Raw genomic sequence first — 22,571 nt, 5'->3', positions numbered from 1 at the left:
CACCAGTGGTCTGACCAACAAGAGCAATGTCCCTAAGACCTTTCCTGCCAGAGGTCACGCTTGGTTAACAACCTGCACTAAGAAGAAAGAGACGCTACCTTTTAAGATACTGTCAGAAGGCTAATTAAGCTGTTGTTGTGGACAACTGAGTACTGTAAGAACGATGCGACTTCTGCCTGGAGGAGCTCACACTGGGGGAACTGAGGTTTGTATCTGGATGCTGCAGTCAGGAGCATGCCGTGGGGGTTTCTGCAGGGCTTTGTGAGAGCTGTGTGGTTGTGTCCTTCTGTGGGAGTGCATCAGAAGTATGTGTGGGGAGGGTGGAATTGCTAACATCTGTGGCTCTGCTTGGAAATGAAGGCAAATACTTTCTCTTTTCCAAGAACACTGTTGTACGAATGCTTGTTGAACTATAGTTTCATCTGGTGAACAAATTGTTCATTGCTGTACATAAACACTGGTTTAACCCATTCCTCATCCATTTGGAAGTATGTTGAGCTTGCAAAGGTAAACAAAAATAATTTGTCAATATTCATATATATGCAATTTGTTTTTAAATGTCAGTTGGCTGGTTGATCCCCTTTCCCTGCAAAAGCTGGTTCATATTGTGTACAGTAACTCTTCACTTAATGTCATCCCGGTTAACGTTGTTTTGTTGTTACGTTGCTGATCAATTAGAGAACATTGTCATTTAGTTGCGCAATGCTCTCTTATAATGTTGTTTGGCAGCCGCCTGCTTTGCCCACTGCTTGCAGGGAGAGCAGCCCATTGCAGCTAGCTGGTGGGGGCTTGGAACCAGGGTGGACTGGCAGCCCCCATATCAGTTCCCCTAAGTTCCCTGTGTGGCAGCTGCCCAGAAGGCTATCAAGGACTGGGCAATTCAGGTGTCTCTCCTGCCCATTTACACTAATTCTTATGGGGAAATTGGATTCACTTAACATCATTTAGCTTAAAGTAGCATTTTTCAGGAATATAACTACAACATTAAGTGAGGAGTTACTGTACCTTTGCACGATTGGGCTGTAATGATAATGGCACATCACCAGTGCAAAATAGAAAGCCAACCAGGTTGCAGTAATATGTCTAATGGGACTACCCCTGGCAAAAGAGTACAATAGAGGAAGCGTAACACCAGCAGCCAGGCTGCACTGGGCCGTTAGCCCATCAGCCGTGTTAAGTAGAATGGAACTATATTTTTAGAGGAGGATGAAGGCAGGAAATTGCTGTGATTTGTGTTGTAACAGGTCCACAGTCCCCACAAGGCTGTGCACATGCCATTTTCTATCCAGCTTGGTTTGTCAGGGAACCTTTAGAAGAAGTTTTGTTTTGTTTTGTTTTTAATTGATAGTCTCACATTGGCAATGTGAGCAGTGTCTCTTCAGGAAAGCTGTTCCCAAATCCATTTTACTTTTGATTTGCAGTGTGTGCCTTCGTTTCTCTACTCAAAAAATATCTTTCCTTGTCTTGTGCTGGGAGAGATATGCGTGATATGTAAAGAGCCTCTCTGTAAGATAGAGGTGCATAAACATGCCAGTACTTTATTCCTGATGGCTTTACCAGCATGAGACTCTCTTCTTCAAACAGCTATTAATTCTGGAGGTTGTAATGGTGGTAAGGTGCATTCTCCTTTCCTGTGATGCACCCGTTAGCAGTTACTTCTTGGAGCCTCATTGCTGAAGTGAGTGACATAATTTTATTGCAGGGCTTGTAGGTGTCAGTCTAAAAAGGGCTGGTGTCCTGATGCAGTACAAGCTTTTTGTGACAGCGATAGATACGTCCGTTGCTGGTGCCTTCGTGTCCTATTGCTATAGTAAGGATGTTTCACCAAGAAGGAATCATATTAGAAGTTCCAAACACTATTTCAGCACAGGACACAGAAGCACTTACCAAAGAAACAGTGAAAGTAGACAACCTTCCAATCCATATCTCAAAGTACCCAGAGGTCCTGTTTCAAGGTCAGTGAAGCTGAGATAATTATTCAGCAAGGAAAATTAAGATTAAACCATGATCTTGTGGCCAGCTGGGGGTCCACTCTGGGCTGCTTTGAATTGCACCAGGCAGCCAACAGTCCAGGGCTATTGCAGCCGCTGGGGATTGCTGGAGTACAGAGGCACCGTCTCATCCTGGCCACGCTCCCTTTTGGCCAGCCTATGCTGTGAGGGTGTAACATAGTATCAGCTATGCTTTATGCCAGCAGGGGTTTTCTTCAGGTCAGGGGAATCCTCAGCTGGCAGTTTAAGCTGGCTCCTGACCAGAGCAGTTTTGAGAATCAGGACCAGTATCTTCATCTCAGCCAGTATCAGCCAGACCTGAGAATCAGGCCCAATATATTTGCTATGACTCGTTGAATGAGTGTGTCATGCATTCCAAGACAAACAGGATGGAGGCTCTGAAACTGCACTACAGAAATCCAAACAGAGGGAGAGAGAGAAGGCTCTGAGAACCTTCACCAAATAAACTCCCCAGTATTGGGCTTTCCAGATCTTGGGAAGAAAAAAGCTATTTTCCCACATGATCCTCTGCTTAAGGAATTTAGGCTGCTCTCTGTGAGCCTGTTGGCTTTTCATTAGGAGGGCCCACTAGTTCCTGCCACCTTAATCTGATTAGAGGGGGAAAATCCTTCCCATCAGATTCTCACACTGAGCCAGGTTCAATCTGTAACAGTTACCATTTGGCATTAACGAGGTGTCCTGATTATCCAGCGTCCCAAATGCTGGTTTTGGAAGTAAATGGAGCCATAAGAGGGAGGAGTTGGGAGATTGTCATGTATAGTCCATAGGCTTTATTGTCAGCTTGGCATTTGCTGAGCTTAGTACAGCACTGCTGCTGTTAAGGTTCTGTCAATGTCTTCTTTATCATGATCCAGTGGCCAACTGATGGACACTGCAGGCAGCTCGAAATTGCACCAGGCATACCCTTTATTATGAATTCACTCCCAGATCAAACTTACTGATAAATCGGTAGTCACTTGCTTATTTACTTTATTTAGTTGCAGATAATGGGAAAAAGTAGGGTGGTGGATTTTTGTTTGGCTTTGGGAGTTAGATGAAACACCTTACCTCCCCTGATTTGATTGCCTCTTTGCGCTGTTCTGACGGATTCCTCTTTGTGTGTGTGTGTGTATGCATGTGTTTATTTGGGGAGTGTGGATGATTTTCTTTTTAAACAGCTGAGTTACTTAAATACTGAAAAGTTAAAAGTACCAGAGATGACCACCATTGTACATCTGTGGAAAATTTGGAAAACACAAAATTTCAAGCTACAAATGGATTTTGAAAACTGATCTGTGGTGGAAGAAAAGTTGGACTTTTGAAATTTTGTGAAAAACAAAATTTGGAGGAACTCCAAAACCAGATGATTTGGAGAGAAAACATTGTTAATTTTTTTCTACCTGTTTGACACTGCACTAGGGACTCCATGGGAGCAAGTAGTAAATGGACGAGGAACAACTACTGACACTTAGAAATCCCGGATGTTTTGTAGCTCATGGAGAAATCAGGATAGACAGGAGGTCAGATTAGATGATCTAATGGTCTCTTCTGGCCTTAAACTCTATCAGACTGTGAAATAGTTATGAATATTGACTATGACCTCTGATAATATAAACTCAGTCCTGGAAATTCCTCTTGCAACAGGATTTGTGAGACTGTTATAGGTCATGCTCATCTTCCATGGGTCTGTACAGGAGTCAGTCATATTTTCAAAAGAGCTCAGCACCTCACGAATCCCATTGTTCTCAATGCTCCCATAATGTCCCTGAAAAATTGTGCAGTGCTGAATATGAGGGGAAAAGTCCTCTCTGAGCCCCAAAGATGATTGACCAACTTACACGCAGAAGCTTGAGATGTGATCACCCTCAGCATCTTTGCCAGTACTGTGTAGCTACAAATTTAAATTTTCTGTGCATGCACGTATTACACAATTAGAGCCAGATTTACAACAGTGCCCCCAGCAGCTCCGTGGCTCACTTGTCTTACAGCATGATCGTCCAAGAATAATAGTGTGGAATATCTGGTAGTACATATCCCTCTTTCTCATCTTCCTTCCATTTCCTTCTTCTCCCACAATTGTCTTCCTCTTACCAGCCTCTTTTTAAAGCATTTTCTCCAACAAAGAACTTAGTATAAAGTTAATTCTATAACAGAGATAAATTAGCTATGTATACATCCCTATATATGTCCAGAATGTTGTCATCTAGAGATAAGTATTTGATTATCTGTATTGTTTTAAAGCTCCTACTTTGTAAAGTTTGTTGCCTGTGGGAAAAATAATATTAGAATTCCTGTTATTAAAACATTAGCATTTTCAGTGACTATACAGTTTGTGTGAGAGAGGCACTGTATGGTGTGGGGTTCCTGGGGCTGGGAATTAAGACTATATCTAACACTATTTGAGGGACAGAGGAGAGGAAGTGCTTTGTACCCAGCTTTGCTTTTCAATCTGTTGTCATTCCTTTGAGCTCATGAAGAGGGAATTAACCAATTAAGACTGGGACTCTGAGATTCTAAAGCCGAGACATGGGAAACGTGATTTTAGGATTAAAGAATAATGCAAAGGAGTTGTTTCCTCCTTTTACCCCAGCATCACCATCCCATTCACCGTCTGCTGCTGCTACCAGGGTTCATATCATAGCAGTGGGATTTGGCCATCCCTCTAAATCCTTCTGAATTTCTGAAAGGTGGTAGGATGAGAATGGCCCATGCTGGGAGGTGAAAGGATGGAAGGTTGTCAGCTTTTTCCCCCTTCATACCCTTCCCCCAGTGGGGCAGGAACTTCATCCTGTTCATTATATGAGGATTTTTTGTTATATGTGTGCGTGCATCTTTAATCCCTTTAAGGAGATTTCATGGGGAACATTGTCACATAAAGGGTGTCATTTTGCTTTCTCCTCTGGAGTTCCCACCAGCATTTGTCCACTCACGCTTATATTTTTAATGATCAGGCTGGGCCCCACTCTGACAAAAGAAGAAAGGGGATTGCACTCAATACAGAAAATTGTTGGCTGTGGCTCCATAAATGGATATTAGCGTATATGGGCTGGAGCACGATTGCTTAATAAACTGCTCTGGAAGAAGCTTGAATAGCAAGGAATAGGAGTTGGGGGGAGGATTTGGGGTTTTCATTCAGGTTCTGATTTGGAGGGGAGGTTCAGGTACAACAAGAACCCACAGAGAAATCAAACAGATAAAACGATATTCTAAAAATACGACCTAACTCAAAGCAACCAGCCATGTTCAGGCAGAGGAGCCTAAGTGTGCTATGTGGCACAAGACCATAATGGCTAGGAGCAAATATTGGCAGCCAGGGAGCTACAGTAACTGCAGCCAAAGGGAATAGGAAAAATAAAGAGTAAGGAGTGTGAATTTATAACAGAGAAAACAGAGGGACATGGTAAAAAGCTTGATTCTGTTACTGTTTTGAACAAGCGTAGAGTAGGAGCCCTGTGGGACTCCCCAGCGGCAATCTCTGGTCTGTTATCAGATTTCAGACTCCTGCTCCCTTTTGATTGCCGCCAAGCGTTATAAGGAACACAGCCAGAATCCTTCAGTGGAACTGGAATTTCCACTCTCCTAATCTGGGAGACGGTCCCATCTCGCCCAGCTTTCAGGCCACACTGGTTCCCTGTAAGTGCCCTTCAGTTAGATTTTGGGGAGTCATCACTCAGTTTGGTTCTGACTTTGGAAGTTAAACACCCTTTTCATTTGCGTTCATTCTAGCATTTGATTTGACAGGTGATTAGAGGATTTACCCAGAGAGGAATCAATGATACTATATTTCTCAACACAGCACGGGAATGAATTAAAGATGAGGTGCAAAGTGATCCACTCAGGGGGTTGGATTTAGTTTTTATTCTAGGTTCTGAAACTTGCCTGCAAAGCTAATCCTGGGCATTCTTTCTCTCCCTGCAGAACCAATTCTGGATGCTTTGTGCTCACAGAACTAATTCTGGGCATGTTATCCACCTGCAGAACTGAGACAGTAGGCAGAGTAGAACCAATATCATTAGATACAAAGATGGCGTAGCTATAATAGGAATTCTGCCTTCACCATGTTGCTGGAAGAAGGATTTTCATTTTCTACTTCTGTGTAGTGGGGTGGGCAGGTAGACAAAGATTTCTTTCACTGGAACCAGACTGCAGCCTAGGAATTTTCCTATTGGTGTTTTCTCACCAATGCTCTGCATCTACCTATTAAGAAAACCTGGATGATAAGATATTTCCAATGAATTTGCTTGACAATACAAAGTTACTAAGTATTTTCCTATTGTTTTGGGTTGCTAAGGAAACCTCCTGACTCAGAGTTCTGCTAGAGGAGTGACTTACATCCTACCATTCTGTCAAGTATTTAATTGTTTGTAAGTTCTCAGCAAAACAGAACTTTAATGAAGCCTTATTTAGAGATTTTAGAAAACACAAACTACTTTTAGGTGGAGAAACAACTTCCTGTGGATTGTAGGTTTCTAACTCTGGAAAGGGGATTGCCACATTGGGGAAATTCTTTAGAACAGATTTGCACTTTCATGTATTACAATTTTCCTTGACATTCTTATCCAAGATATTGGTGTTTTAATAAGGAACATTACTCTCCTCAGGCCATTTTTATTTTTTGCCTCAATCAGTCACAATGATAGATTTCTGAGATCACAGTCGTTTCCATGGTTGTGATATCAAAAATCAAGTATTATTGTGAATACTTTGAAGGGCCAACTAGCTGAATGTGGTACTATATTGGGAGGGAGAAAGCTCTTATTCAAACACACATCTTCAGCCATGACAGGGTGAATACAGAATGTCAAAGCATTATGCTTTAGGCATAACAGGTTTACAAATTTGCTTCAGCATGAAAAGTCCCTTTTTAAAGCTGACATTGGGGCAAGAAGGGACAACTTGGTACAGTAACTAAGCACAGTGTCTGGGAGCCATCACTACAATAGCCTTATTATTAGGAAGACTTGTTGCAAACAGCAGGGACAGTGTTAATCATAGTAGTACAACCAGCTGCGTGTGAAGGGCCCTAAGGTATGAGCTACCATTTTTATTTCAAAGTTCATATATAGAGAAACTTGTCTTAAGTGGCCACAAAAGGGACCAGCAAAAATCATTTAGCCAGTTCTGTGCCGCGCAGGGAATTCATTTACATTAGGGGTATTCCGTGGTGGGCAAATCCAGCAGGGTGGAAGTCACTCGCAGCGTAAAGTGGTCATAACATAACTTTCAACAGGCTTCTTTTTTATGTTGTAAAGTGGTTAACAGAGGGGGTTGCCTGTTTGGATATGAGGCTCTTCACACATTTGTTGTTGTTTTGTTGAGGAGCCGTATTGTGTAGTGGGTAGACATTGGTGCTAGAAGCTAGGAAGTCCTGACTTGCAGTGCAGTCGTGGACAAATCACTTAATTGTTCTGTGCCTCAGTTTTCCCATCTGTAAAATCTGGATAATTACACTCACCTAACTTACAGAAATGTTTGGAGAGCAACTTAGTTTGTGTGGCACCCAAAAATGTAAGGTGCTCTCTAGTATTAGCTCTGAGTATACTTAGTATAGTAAGTAGTGCTTTTGCCCCCACACTTAAAGCTCCAGAAAAGATTTTTCACACGTCCATATTGGCATGGAAATTGGGGCAGAAGTTAATTTGAGATGAGCTTGCTGAGCTGAATCTGAAATCTGGGATTTAGAAATGGCAGGGATTTTGCTCATTTGGAAAATTCCATTTTTTTGGTCAAGTCATTGCTCAAAGACAGTGAAGTCTAGAAATTGCAAATTTGTTTTGTTGTCATGCAGACCTCTGGTGCCTCTTGCCATGATTACATATTAGTGATATGCGCTGTATTTGGGCAAGTACTCACTGTGAATTAGGAGCATCAGAATGACCCATGGTATGTGGCAGAATTGTAAGGTTCACCTCCAGAACTAGCCAGACTCAGAAAGGACCTGATGGAACTGGCAAGTTTATCATGTGACTGACAGGAGAGATGGTATCCAGTATGTTAATGATCACTTCCTTGTTTTACTGTACCAGCATCATCCACCATGTCAGCACAGTCCTAGGAGCTTTGATGTTACCTACTGCTATACAGCCAGGGTCATACAGATTGATTTTTCTTGCTATTGGGCACCTAAATCATAGATAGACTCTAGGAATTAGCAATAATGTTGGTGATAAATTTGTTTATTAAATAGACATGTTGGTTTTGGAGGGTATTCCTCATCAGAGCATTATGAGGGCTGGGTATATAAACTATCTGATAAGTCTGATAATAAGAGTTTCACGCTAGCTGTTTTCATGTAGTCTGGTCCCTTTAACAGATCCATTTGCTGAGCAGGTATTTGCACAGAGGGATTTTCTTTTAAGACATTGACCAGCTAATGGTATCAGCAGAGGGCATGAAGAGTCATGTCATTCACTTAATGCTCCTCACATGGCAATGAAAATATTCTCTGGGGCTTGCTCCTAGAAACAAGTGCACAGAAGGTTTCCATCTGCAGTAGCCACTCTGCTTTTCTACTCAGTGCAGGCTTGAGCGTGTTCCAGGATATTCCAGTATCTGTGTAACTGTATCTTTCCCATTGATTAGAAAGGAAAGCATATAACAGCATCTCCTGCAAAGGAAGAGTGGCCAAGGATTCCCTCCCCACCCCCTTCCCCTTCTATCCCCTTCAGCTTCAATCCAACTTGAAATCATAAGTGTATATGGCAAAGGATTAATCATATTTGAGTTGTGGAGACAAGGGAAGGGATTTATTTCATGTGGTGGAGAGAAACAAACTGCTACCAATTGGCAGATTTAACCTAACGTTTTTCATGATGTCGAGTTGCAGTTTCTCCCTTCTCTTCTCTACCTCCCCTCCCAAATTCTTGCTGCCCATCCTCTCTCCTTGCCCTCATTCTTACCTCCTCCCCACTCCAGCCAAGTCTAACCCAGTTGGGGGGGTGGCGTAAGCTGCCAAAATGCTTCTTAAGGCACTTCAGGTCAGAGCTGTCAGGTTCAGAAAGGAGCTGGCATTTGGTGTGCTTTTGAAGCTCTGCCAGTTTTTCTCTAACTCAACAGGCACTTTAGCCCGAGGGCAGAGGAGCTGGCCCCGTGCTGGCGTTTCTCCTAGAAACTCTTCCTGATTGGGGTCGGGCTCATCACACCAGAAAGCAACGCACCCCTGTGCTTCTTGCCAGTGCAGAAACTTTTGATTTTGTTCAATCAATTATATAATCTGGATATAAAAAATATGCTGTGCAGTTTACCCCTGGGGCAATGCTGATCCACATGTGGGTTTTTTTAAATTAACCTGTGAAAGTCATATTAGTTTCTATCAGATATGGATCCTTTAGTTTCCTACTAAAGTGTTGTAGAAATGACCCTGATCTCTATCTGGTGGTAGAGAATTAGATTTCTGCTTCAGCACCTATGTACATAAAAGGTAGGAGCTTCTAGCAACAGTCATCTGAGGGAGACGTTAGACTGAAGTTCATTCTGCACATAACTGTCCAGGTGGGAGTTAAAGATCCCAAGATATTCCTTTAAAAAAGGAGTAGGGATGAAATTCCCTCTCTCAGTAAAATAGTTTCCAGCGTCCTACTTTTACATAATCTATTTTTGAGACCGTAATGGCTACAACCATTCCCATAAGCATTGTGCTACTCTAGATCAAGTTTGAATTCATTGCTTTGTGAAACACATTTGAGATATATCTGAACTTAATATGAAATGTGTCATACTAACTCCAGTTCTCTTCTACTTCCCAGTGCCAGAATATTTTTCTTGTCTGTAAGTAGCTAGTGCAGTTTTTGGATCACTGTGTTGCACATGGATAGAACTGTTCTCAAAGAGACTCTCAGATCTTGGTGCTTAGATATTATGATCAGAGCCGTAACTAGGTATTTTTGTGCCCGAGGCAAGAATATAAAATTGCGCCCTCCCCCAGGGGCGGCTCTTTGGCAGCAATTCGGCGGCGAGTCCCTCAGTCCCTCTTGGAGGGAAGGGTCTGCCGCTGAATTGCTGCTGAAGAATGGATGAAGCGGCGGCGGTAGAGCCTGTGATTTTGGGAGGTCAACTCATGATTTTTGACTGCTTGGGCTGGTAATGTTGCTTCCAAGATGGTCTTTGGTTCCAGTCCAGTTCCAATCCAGAGAGGGACTCACAGGTTAAGAGAGGACAGAGGTGCTGGATATCAGCAGTGGCTTCCTAGTGTCCTGAGAATGCTGGGAGTTCAGGCTTGCAGGGCAGGATCAGGGGTGGCAGGTTTGTAGAAATTTGGGTGGTGCCCAGAACCTGTCCCTGCCCAAACTCTACCCTGCCACCCGCCCAAGGCTCTGGGAGGGAGTTTGGGTGAGGGAGGAGGTCTGGGGTGCAGGCCTTAGGCTGGGGCAGGGGATTGGGGTGCAGGCTCTGGGAGGGAGTTTGGGGATGGGAGGGGGTGCAGAGGGAGGGGGTGAAGGTTCTGGGAGGAGTTTGGGGATGGGAGGGGTGAAGCGGGATGGGGTGCAGGGGTGAGGGCTGTGGGTTGTGGCTGCAGATGAGGGGTTTGGGGTGTGGGAGGGGCTCAAGGCTAGGGGCAAGAGTAGGAGTGTGGGGGTGAGGGCTCTGGCTGGGACTGGGGATAAGGTGTTTGGGGTGCTGGCAGGGCTGGTGCTTTCATTAGGCGACCCTAGGCGGTCGCCTAGGGCGCCAGGATTCGGGGGGCAGCATTTTGTGTGTTCCCCACGGGGCGCACGGGAGCTTCCGGTTCCGCTCCCATTGCGCCGCCGAAGAAGGACCTTCTGCCGACGTGCCACAGAAAACAGCGGCAGGCAATTGAGCAGCTCAATGACTGCCGCTGTCGCCTGCGGCATTTCGGCGGAGGGTCCTTCTTCAGCAGCGTGATGGGAGCGGAACCGGAAGCTCCCGCGCGCCCCGTGGGGAGCGCACAAAATGCCGCCCCTCAAATTCTGCCTAGGGTGCCAGAAATCCTGGTGCTGCTCCTGAGTGCTGGAGGGGCTCAGGGCTCGGGCAGAGGGTTGAGGGTGCGGTGCAGGGCTGAAAGCTCTGACTTGGGGTGTGGGCTCTGGGCTGGGGATGAGTTTGGGGCTGCTCTGGGACAGGGGCCAGAGAGAAGGACTCCCCCCAGCCCTTTCCCTGCCAGCAGCAGCGAGCTCTGGGGGAGAAGCCCCCTTTCCTGCCCCCCCCCCAGCAGCGCACTCTCCCCCACCACTGTCACTGCATGTGCTCCTAGGGCCCCTCTCAGGTCCAGGAATCTCCCTCGCCTCCCCCATGGTGGGTGCCGGGGGGTGCTGCGTGCGCCTCCTCCCCTGCTGTTGCCCCTGACTGTAGGCTCACTGGGGGTGAGGGATGGGGCTGCCTCCTTCCCAGCATAGGGCAGGAGGGTTGACTGTCGGCAGGGGGACTCCCTGTGCTTCTGGAGGGTCCCATTAGAAAATGAAAGGGTCTGAGGGGGAAGGGCAGGCTCAGAGTTAGTCTGCCCTGGCAGTGAGATGGGGGGCACTAGGACCCTGCGGCAGCAGTTGCTGCAGGTATTGGAAGCATGGAGATGCTCTGCTCTGGGCGGGGAGAGGGGGGGAGCAAGTCGGGGCTGGGGGACACTCGGGGGAGGCACAGGGGGGCGGCAGGTGGGGCGGGGGGGGGGGAGATCACCTGGGTTGTAAATATCTCTGTGCCAGCCAGTGGCTTTTTTTTTTTTTCCTTTTTCTCCACCACTTTCTGCTCCCCTTGGCTTTGTATGCCTGAGGCAAGTGAGGCACTTGCCTCACCCTTGTTACGGCACTGATTATGATGATGAATATGCTAGAAATTCCAAGATGGATAGATAACTATTTATGACCCTCAGAGAACCAAGCTTTCTTTTTCCAGTAAGAAAGAATAAGCAAGTAATTACTAAAAATATTTCATTATTTTTACAAACTGTACTTCAGAAGGTTACTAATATGCTATGAAATATTATCACAGCTCCACTGAGCTACATTTGCTGAATACATTATCAGAGAACATTTTGTGATGTATTATCCTTGCTATTTTGTTGGGCTTGTTTGCTTGCTTTCTGCACTTGCTGAATAAGGGCCCACTTGTGCAAACTTTGCTTGCATGTGTGTAGTCAGTCTCACAGGAAACACTGAGACAAATCATGTGAGTAAGGGCTGCAGGACCAGGCCCTAAATGTCTAAGGCGAATTGCAGCTTGTTGCACAGACAGTCCCATTGACTTTAATTGTGTCTGCCTGTGCACAACAAGTTGCAGAATCAGGGCTTAAATTACTCCTTTGCAAACATCAGTAATTCTTAGTAGCTGTATTAATCCCTAGAGAGATTTAGCAAGGTTGTACTGTATTCAAAATTGATTTACACTCCAGCTTTTAATTACTGATGCCATTTCAAATACAAAATAAGTACACCTCTACCCCGTTATAATGCCACCCCATATAACACGAATTCAGATATAATACGGTAAAGCAGCACTCGGGGGGGCGGGGCTGCGTGCTCTAGCGGATCAAATCAAGTTTGATATAACATGGTTTCACTTATAATGTGGTAAGATTTTTTGGCTCCTGAGGACAGCGTTATATCGAGGTAGAGGTGTATATACATTCTAGGTTCCATACATTAAAAAGTATTAATGTAGTCTGGAAAATTGCAATTCTGGCTTCATACAATGTCTGTATGAATTCTTAAAGAATCCATAACTTTAGCCATCAAAACAGAGAAGTCCCATAAATCTGGATGACATATTTAAAATATTCTTATAGTCTGGAAATTTATGGAAGAGTAAAGGAAAAATATTTCTCTTTTGGGTGAAATAAGGAAACCGTTTAAGTTAACTTACCATTTTTACTGACATACTGTACATTTTTTTACTGACTGTAACTGACAGTTTTAAATATATTTCCTGATAGTTGGCAATCCAGTTCACCTTTTGCTTAAATCTGTGACGATTCCGGCTTTTGTATTTCCAGTGGTTTAGTTGGGAGACTGAGGAACTAGCAAAAAAAAACTCTGATAGCTTTGGAACCCTTCCTACCCCCACTCCAGCTGTGTGCCCCATAGCAGTGCTAACCTGATCAGCATTTGAAAAAGGCAAGTCTGATGTTATAAAAATCAAAATATTTTAGAGACCAGTTTTTCTGCCAAATTCACATCTGTTTTGTGGGTGGTTGAGGGCCACAGATGTCTCTCTTGCTTTTGTATATATTTTGTCACTGGAGCTGCATGCACAGACTAGATTTCTTGGCATCTGTGCAAGTGTTTTGCTTAGTGGCTGACTTCATTAACAAAGCCATTTTAAAGAGCATTTTCAGTATTTCAGACTTCATTCTTTCCACTTTTCAGACAGCCCCCTTTGTGTTTCCACCAGGATAGTTGGTTTGAATGGACTACATCTCCCAAAAGCCACTAGTGTGTTAAGGAAATTGTACTGGGATGGAAGTTATCACTGCTGGCAGATGTGGTTCATTAGTCTAAAATTTTATTTTGGGCATGTGTTTACTGTAGGCAGGGCCGGCTCCAGGCACCAGCTCAGCAAGCAGGTGCTTGGGGCAACCAAGGGGAAGGGGCGGCAGGTCGAGCTCTTCGGTGGCAATTCATCAGCGGGTCCCTCGGTCCCTCTCAGAGAGGAGGACCTGCCACCGACGAAGAAAGCGGCGCGGTGGAGCTGCCGCTGATCGCGGCTTCTTTTTTTCTCCCGCCGCTTGGGACAGCAAAAAACCTGGAGCTGGCCCTGACTGTAGGACTATCCAATAGCTTCCAAAAGAAAGGACAGAGTAGGCTATTGAGGAGAATAGCAGTAGCAAGGTTTTTTAAAAAAATCTTCAGATCCAGCCCTGTGAGGTCTGCAAGATTCGAGCTTCATGATAATTTTTGTTGGGCCAGATAATATATTGACACATTCTATCACGCCGAGATTATTTCATGAGATAAACAGGCACAAAGAGTACCTGCACATGTTAGTGCTCCTTTCTACTGCAATGACCTACTTCCTGTGCCCCTAAAGCTGTCCCATATCCTCTTGCTCAGTAAAATACTGCAAGAAAACCCTTTCTTGAACTATGGAGAGCAAGGACCAATGGGAATAGCAGTAAGAATTCAGACCCTGGATTTGTCCCTCTTAAAGGTGACCTGCAAAAAATAAACCTTGGCTTTGTCCCTTTTCTCCATGATGTATAATGAAGGTTTGAGGGCCAAGATCTTTAAAAGTGACTAGTGATTTTTTGGTGCCCAACCCGAGACAATTTACAGGGGCCTGATTATCAGAGAGGGGGGAGGCACTGCTCAGCACTTTCTGAATAGTGGGGTCTTTTAATGTGTCTCAAGTTGGGCACCCAAAAAATGAGATATCCCAAACCACTCGAGACTCTTGAAAATGTTGGCTGATTTTTTAAATTATTATTTCCTGCTTGTAGTTACCTTAGAAATTCAAAGAATGTCAAGTCTTTCCCTCTCTGTTTTTGTTGGAGGCATCTGATATGTTTTAAGACTTATTAAACTTTAACTGTAAGGTGCTGGGTGTTATATCTTAAGTAACAGATATTTTCTTCTGGCCATTTATAGTACATGATGTGTGAAATAGGTATTGACAGAAAAAACAAACAAAACCTCTAAACAGATAGTTGTAAACAGTCTGAATAAAAATAACTTCCCCTCACTCAACCAGGTTTCACCTGCTTGCTATATGTGATGTCATGATCCTACTAGTTCTCAAGCTGTCCAGAGTCTCTTCCAGGAAAAGCAGGGTAGACAAGACCTGAATTTCTGCTTTTAAACATATGTGGAAGAAAAGTTTTTCTGAAGCTGATGGGAAAGACCCTTGCAAGCCTCCTTTATACATCCTTGAAAGGGGGAAGAAAACAGCACAAACCCATTTTCTTTCATTTGCAGGTTACCTTTAACTACAAATGTTGACACATCTTTTGTTCTTCCTGATGCTTCGTAAGGAGGTCCTGTCCTTTAAAAATGTATTTGTCTTTTCATTTGGATTCCTCCTTGGCATGTGAATTGGTAGGCCAGATTTAACAGGCTCTTATAGCTGATGTGGACTTTCAGATGACTAATTCATTCAGCTTGATAAGATCTTGTATCTCTCTCTGAAATGCCATTTTTCTCCTTAAAATGCGAGGATATTAGGACATGAAACAGTTCCTTCCACTGGATGAGATCAGACTCTCCGCTGGTAATAACCACTCATTGCAGGATGATCTGAGGTTGATGCAAGTGCCATGGGAAATCTAGCTGTTCTGGACTCAGTTGATGATAACAGGGATATCACCAGACAGCAAAGCGCCCAATCATTTGGAAATTTTGCTTTTTAAAAATGGACCATTTATTAAAAAAAGAAAGACACTAACTCTGCACTGGGCCATGCATGACTTTGTATATCAGAATCAGAGTGAGGAAAGGAGCAGGAGTGGGGTTAGGCAAGGCTTTGGGACAGTGTTTAAGTGTCACTATGGAGACTGTTCAAACAGAGTATGTGTAGATGTGTGTCTGTGTTTAAATATTTATTTGGTGTTACATCTTTTGAAGAGAGTCTGTCTCTTGCCCTGTGTGGAGACAAACAGCCCACTATGTTCCAGTAATGAAAGGCGTTTTCATGTGGGTTATGTGATAGGCACCCCGGAAAGGAAGGATATTCTACCCGTGTCATCCTGCCGTCAGTTTTGCTTTACAGTGTTTTTCTTCAAATGAAGCAAGGGAAGATTATTTTAACCATTTCTTGCTCCCGTGAGGCATGCAAACATGAGAAAGGAAGGGAAGGGCGAAGAGCTGGGAGGAAAGAGAAGGTGAAGAGGTCTGGAGAGACCTCACAGAAGGAATCGGAACAGATTGAATTCAGTCTGCTTTGTTCAAGTACAGGGTGAGGAAGGGGCTTGTGTACTGAAGGGGGCGGTGAGAGAGAGAAGGGTGTTGAATCACATCTAGCAAGTTTCCTTTGTCTCTGTATTATCCTCTGGTGTCTCTGGGACATTTCTGTCAGCTGCCCCTCAAAAAGAACCTCTGATAGGATCTCTTGGCAGTGGCAGAAAGACGATTGTGCCAGCTGGAAGAGAGACTCTGAAAGCTTTTTATCAGAGGCTTTTCCTGATTTTTGTTTTGCTATGGGGGATGGGTGTGAAGTGCATTTGGAAGGCTGGGGGTTGGGCAGTGATGTATCAAAGCAATAATGTACATTCTAAAGCATTGAATGGATGTCCACCTAGTTGAATTGCTGGATTTGCAAAACTTTCCATACCCTGCATAGCCATTGACGGTCCATGGTGTGGACAAGGACCTGCATCCAGCATGCTTTTGTCTCCTTCGATTGAGAGTGATATGGGGTATCTTCTTTCTGAGACTACACTCCCAGTAGTGGGCTAGTGTCACTAGCTACTTATCAAGTACAATGCGTTTTTCTTCAAGGAGTTAGCAACAAAGCCCTTTTGGAAAGAGAACCACCACAGTGCAGGATGATTGCGTTGTGTTCCCCAAGAGAGTTTTTAAATGGACGTAGTGAGAACCATGGATAGAAATACCTGCTTCATAAGAACTGTTACACTGCATCCCCAGAACTGGGATACTACATAAGTCCTTCCCCCAGACCAGAACTACTACATCAAATAGCAGTCCCTCTACGTGTAGGCACAGGAGGAGCTCGGAACAAAGACCTAGTTAATATACTAGTGGTCGTGTGAGGGGAAAGCGGGGTACAGCTGGCACGGCTGCGTTCGGTGTTTGGAAATTAAAGAACATGCTGCTCCACTACACAAGGGTGGAGTAAATCCTGGCGATATCACTCAGCAGGGAATCTCTTGACTGTGACCAGAGACTCCCATGTGATCAAAGAGGTTAATAAGCTGAAATAGGGTTTGAACCTTCAGAGAGATACTGCTTATACCAGCTCTACCTGGAAAGGGATCAGCAGTTACTGTAAGCGTTAATTTCAAGTTTTGAAGAAGCAATTACAAGAGAGACAAAATATTATACTGCTTTTTAAAGATGTTGTCCGACAGTGTCTCCTCTTAGTGTTCCACTGCACCTTTTTAGATCAATAGTCACATGAAGAAAGCTAGCAGATACTCTGTACTGTCACAGGATCTGGAGAGGTTTGCCTATTGTTATAGGCAGGAAGACATTTCAAAAGCCAGTGTTTTTTTAAATAGGGTTATTTTTAACTTTTTATTTTCTATTTTCTTTTCCTTAGGTGGATGAAATTTACCATGACGAGTCCTTGGGGGTTCACATTAACATTGTCTTGGTCAGAATGATCATGGTGGGCTACAGACAGGTAAATACAGGGCTGGAGTGAGTAGAGGATGCTATCTAGGGGAAGGAGATGTTCACAATATACAGCATGCTCAGACTTGGGCTGAGGGATGCAATGAGTTTCCAGACTGGGTTATGTCTATAAAAACGACACCTTCAGCTAACTTCCCCGTCTGTCTGCACCCCCTGCTTTCAGATTGGTGTGTATGTCTGGGGAGATGACTCAGGATTCAGTCTAGTTATATATTAGTGTTTGCATTAGAGATCCTCTTCCACACAGCCAGTCTTCTCCTTGAGCTAATCCTCTGTGCAGATGTATGTGGTATCAAAATCTGTTACGTAGAAATTATTGGGATCTCACAGGGTCAGCAATCAGCATTGTAGCTTCAGCACAGGACCTGCTAGGATGGAAAAACAAAGGAACAAATGCTTTACTTTAAATGCAGATACAATTATTGTTGTTAAAAATAACGTGTGCAGTGTGGTAAATTTGCACTGGGCTTTACAAACAGTAAGGCAAGTTCCCTGCTCTGAAGAGCTATTTTTGATCTTTTGCTAAAGTGTGAAAGGCAAATAGATTCCTGTTTAAATATGAAATATTAGTTCCATTCCCTCTGTAAGCAGCTGTCACATGCTGTGGCTTTGCCAGACTGAAACAAAACTATCTTGAATCTCTCTCAGTTTCACGTGAGACTTGCTGAAATTCCTAGACTCCAAAGATTTTCCTTCTATAGAAGGCGAACATGAGGACATCTCTGCCTTACAGTACCCCTGTGTTTTTGATTGAGAACTCTTACCCTTCCCCCACTGCTGCTGCTAACTCCAGCTCTGAGCTGGCTTGGGAAGGGGTAGGGCAGGAGGGTTAATCTCTCAGTAATTAACATCTTATTTGGTTAACTGAGGTTAATTTTTGGTTGCAGGGATTTTCTGTCACACCACAGTGCAGAGAAGAAGCTTTCTGGACTGGTTCTGTGGCATTTGGTTTTTGTTTTGCTATAGCTGCGCTCATTTTGAGCTCTTCACCAAGACAAAGAGCAGTGTGGAGGGGGCATGTAGTAGTAGTAAGAGTCAAGGCACAATACTCCCCTGTCGCCCTTCAAAAGGGAATTAAGTGCACAGCAACAGTCTGGTGTGGTGTCTACTAGCAGTAATAATTAGCACTTACATAAGCCCCAATTCAGGAAAATGTTGCTACTCAGGACAGGACTTACACACATGCTCAAGTCCCACTGAATTCCAGTGAAGCATATGCTTAAGTGCTATGGTGAATATGCACACACAATTAAATGCTTTCCGACATTGGGGCCTTCATGATTCACCTCTTCAAAGCAGAGGACAAGTGTTAACTAATCCTCACAACAGTCCATCAGGTAACTATTTTAATTCCTATTATACAAATGGAGAAACCAGAATACAGAAAGGTTAGGTGAACTGCCCTAGGACACACAGTGAATCAGTGTCAGGGCCAGGATTGGAGTTAGGCTTAGTTTGCTGCTCAGTCCACTGGACAACATTGCCTCTCAGTGAGTCTCAGATGTTCAAATCCTGATTTTGTCACTTTTTTGCTGTGTGATCTTAGACCACTCTGTGCCTTTTTCCCTATCTGTAAATAGAATATTTAATTCACAGGGCTGGTCAGCTGATGTGGAACACTGAGATCCTCTCATTAAATGTGCTATAACGTACAGCATAAGCCCAAAGTGTTGTGATGATGCTAACAAAATGGCATACAAAGCTTTCTCTGAGGAGTCAAAGGGTATGTCTGCCCTACCAGCATAGCTGTGCTTCCATAGCCCTGTAATGTAGATGCAGCCTACACCGATGGAAGGGTTTTTCTGTCTGGTTCCTGCTGAACTGAAGCAAATAGCCATTTTATGAGCTGCTGCAGATACAGAACACCAGCATTTCCTGGAAAATATCTGATTACAAGAGAAATATTCCTGGTGAGCAGAAACTGCGTGCATCCTGAAGGCGGTGCTCATGGTTTCCCAGGTACATGAAGAAAAGATTTGAGGCAGCCCACATTGTGGCAAGCATCTCCAGGCAGGTGACAACAGAACATCATGTCCATCTGAGGAAGGAGATAGGGTTTCTGGCCTCTCAGCTAAGGTGTTAATGCCGGCATCTAATTGATGATGATATACTGAAGATGCAAAGGAGGCAAAAGCAGAAGGTCTAAACATTGAGATGTGAACTAGAAGCCACAGGTTGCACTCCTGACAGGGCCAACTCAGACCTTCACCCTTCTACAGTACATTGAGTACCAGGCAGTTTGCTGTGTATGGGTTATCTGAACAATCAAGGTCCTCTCTGCTGTGCTTGAAGATCTTACCTAGGTTTTCATAAGATTAGGCACTTACTTTGGGATCTTTGTCCAGCATTACCCCTCCCTATACTGCTATTCCATTTACTGTGTGCCAGACATCCTCCATTCCTGGGGGTGCTGCATGTTTATAATTTCTGGAGGGGGAGGGGCCAAGGAAGGATATTTTTTGCCCCAAATATATTCTGTTTGGGTTTGTTTGTCTCCTTCCTCTGAAGCATCAGAGATGGCCGTGGCTGGAGATGGGACACTGGGTAAAGTGGGCCAGGACTCTACAGTGGCACAAAGCATTTTCTCTCTCTGCTTGGTTGGCTGGGTCTTGCTCACATGCTCAGGGTCTAACTGATCGCCATACATGGAGTCGGGAAGGAGTGTTCCCCTAGATCGTATTGGCAGTGACCTGGGATTTTTTTCCCTTCTTCTGCAGCGTGGGATGCAGGTCACTTGCCAGGATTGACCGGGTATATCTCAATCAGTTCCCTGCCATCGGAGGGGCCTTGGGCACCGGTGCACCTGGCCCCTCCTGTTCTCGCCCTGTGATACACAAGAGCTTAGTCTCCTGAGGGTTGTGATACATTTGTCTGATTTTGGCTGTTGGGTTTGCTGCGCGGGGCTGGGTGGTGTTTAGTGGCCTCTGACATACAGGAGGTCAGACTAGATGATCTGGTGGTCCTTGCTGGCTTTAAGCTATGATTCTATGAAATTTAATATACTATGTTTTCATTGTTAATGTCGTGGAAACTCTATCTGGGATCTTCCGAACCCTCTACCTCAAAACTTGGGACAGGTTCATTGTCACCTGGTAATGCCCCCTCCTTTCTTTTCACCCCCCAGTCAGTCAGCCTGATAGAGCGGGGGAACCCATCTCGGAGCTTGGAGCAGGTCTGCCGCTGGGCCCATTCTCAGCAGCGCTCAGACCCAGACCATGCTGAATACCATGACCATGCCGTATTCCTCACCAGGCAAGATTTTGGTCCAGCAGGTATGCAAGGTACTGTATTCATCTTTATCATGTATGTGCAGTTTGCTGGGCTTGGGGGAAACCCAGCAATTGGAAGGGATTTCCTGCTAACACAGTCTGTGTGCCTACTGGCTGAGGTCCACAAAGGTTTTGGAAAAAGTTATAAAGATGAGAACTTAATAAAAGTAATGGAGGAAAGACAAAATTGAATCCCATGGGGGTCGTCTTATCTTGACCTTTCCTTATGGTTCCTTACATTCTGTTAGGTTTTTTTTAATGCCATTGTACATTGAGTAGATGTTTTCAGAGAACCATCCACAATGACTCCAAAATAAATTAGCTGTTGCCGCTCAAGAAAGACAGACCTCATCATTTTGTATGTGTAGTTGAGATTATGTTTTTGAATGTTCATTACTTTACATGTATCAACATTGATTTTCATCTCCCATTTTCTTGACCAGTCCCCCAGTTTTGTGAGTTCCCTTTGTAACTTTTTGCAGTGTGCTTTGACTTAACTATCTTGAGTAATTTTGTATCAACTGAAAACTTTGCCATGCCACTGTTTACTCCTTTTTCCAGATAATTTATGAATATCTTGAACAGCACTGGTCCAGTACTGATCCTTGAAGGACCCCGCTATTTATCTTTCTCCATTCTGAAAACTGACCATTTATTCCTACCCTTTGTTTCCTGTCTTTTAACCAATTACTGATCTATGAGTTGAAATCCTCCATTATTACTGAGTTTTCTGTTTTTATAGCCTCTTTTAATCTCCTTGAGCATTTCACAGTCACCGTCACCATCCTGGGCAGGAGGTTGGTACAGTAACTCCTCACTTAAAGTCATCCCAGTTAACGTTGTTTCATTGTTACGTTGCTGATCAATTAGGGAACATGCTCATTTAAAGTTGTGTAATGCTCCCTTCTAACGTCGTTTGGCAGCTGCCTGCTTTGTCCACTGCTTGCAGGAAGAGCAGCCCGTTGGAGCTAGCTGGTGGGGGCTTGTAACGAGGGTGGACCGGCAGCCCACTTATCAGCTCTCCCTATCAGCTCCCCGCTCCTCTAAGTTCCCTGTGCTGCAGCCGCCCAGCAGGCTATCAATTGCCAGCAGTTCAGCTGTCCCTCCTCCCACTGCCATGTGCATTGGCCAAGAGCAGCGAACTGCGGCCACTGGGAGCCAGGGGCTTTCCCTGCACAAGCGGCGGAACAAGTTTGGGAGCCACTGCATTATAGCATCCTATTTTCCTATGCCCATAATTTTCCAAAACATTAATCTATTGGTTTGAAATTTTCCGTGCCTGGTCTTTGCCTGAACATACGAATTATAATACTGGGTTAGACTAATGGTTCATCTAAGCTGGTAGCTTCCTCTGACAGTGACCAGCACCAGATGTGCCACAGGAAGGAGTAAACCCTCAATAATGGGCAATAATTTGATAACAGGCAGTTGGAGGAAGTTTCTTACTAAATCCAGTTAGTGGTTAGCATGTGTCTGGAAACAGGAACATTTACGTTACTGAATATTTTGTAATGCTAGCTGATATAACTTAGGACATTTTTATTATCCATATAAATATCTCATCACATTTTGCATCCTACTGTGCTTTTCGCCTCAATAAAACCTTTTGCCAGTGAGGCTCACAGGTTAAGTATTTTTTGAGTAATTTTTTTTATCATTTTCAAATGGATTGTCCTTTTAATTCATTGGGTACCCTCCTTCATTGGTGATCTTCTGTTTTGAGAGAGTAAATGGACCTTCCATTCAGTATTGTACTCTAAACAAAATCTATTCAAATCTCTCCTCATAAAGAAAAACTTTCCATGGGTCTAATCATTTTTGTTCTCCCTCTTGGGACCACTTCTATAAATTTATTTAAAAGGTTTGGCCAGAACTGAACACAGTACATTGTACATTTATTTAAGGTGTGGCCCATACAATGGGATTCTTGTACTTTCAGCATTACTCTCTGTCTTTTTCTTGATTCAGCCTGCCACATCTTGCTTGCCATTTTGACCACCACCTCACCTAGAGCAGATGATTTCGTTAAGCTCTCAAAAATTGTGCATCGGTCTTTT

The 22,571-nt window shown here is 44.1% G+C and overlaps 1 protein-coding gene across 1 annotated transcript in view; it reads left to right on the top strand.

Moving 5' to 3' along the window:
* The window catches only part of ADAMTS14 (ADAM metallopeptidase with thrombospondin type 1 motif 14), a 97,120-nt gene that overhangs the window by 38,441 nt on the left and 36,108 nt on the right, over window positions 1–22,571 (top strand). The window contains exons 5-6 of the mRNA XM_045024598.1: window positions 17,151–17,234; window positions 20,370–20,526. Coding sequence (XP_044880533.1) covers window positions 17,151–17,234; window positions 20,370–20,526 — 241 coding nt within the window. The remainder of the gene's footprint in view (window positions 1–17,150; window positions 17,235–20,369; window positions 20,527–22,571) is intronic.

Source organism: Mauremys mutica, chromosome 7 (genome assembly GCF_020497125.1).
Source record: "Mauremys mutica isolate MM-2020 ecotype Southern chromosome 7, ASM2049712v1, whole genome shotgun sequence".
Classification (NCBI taxonomy): domain Eukaryota; kingdom Metazoa; phylum Chordata; order Testudines; family Geoemydidae; genus Mauremys; species Mauremys mutica.
The sequence above is the reverse complement of the archived record's forward strand: the minus strand, read 5'-3'. Positions and strand labels throughout refer to the sequence as shown.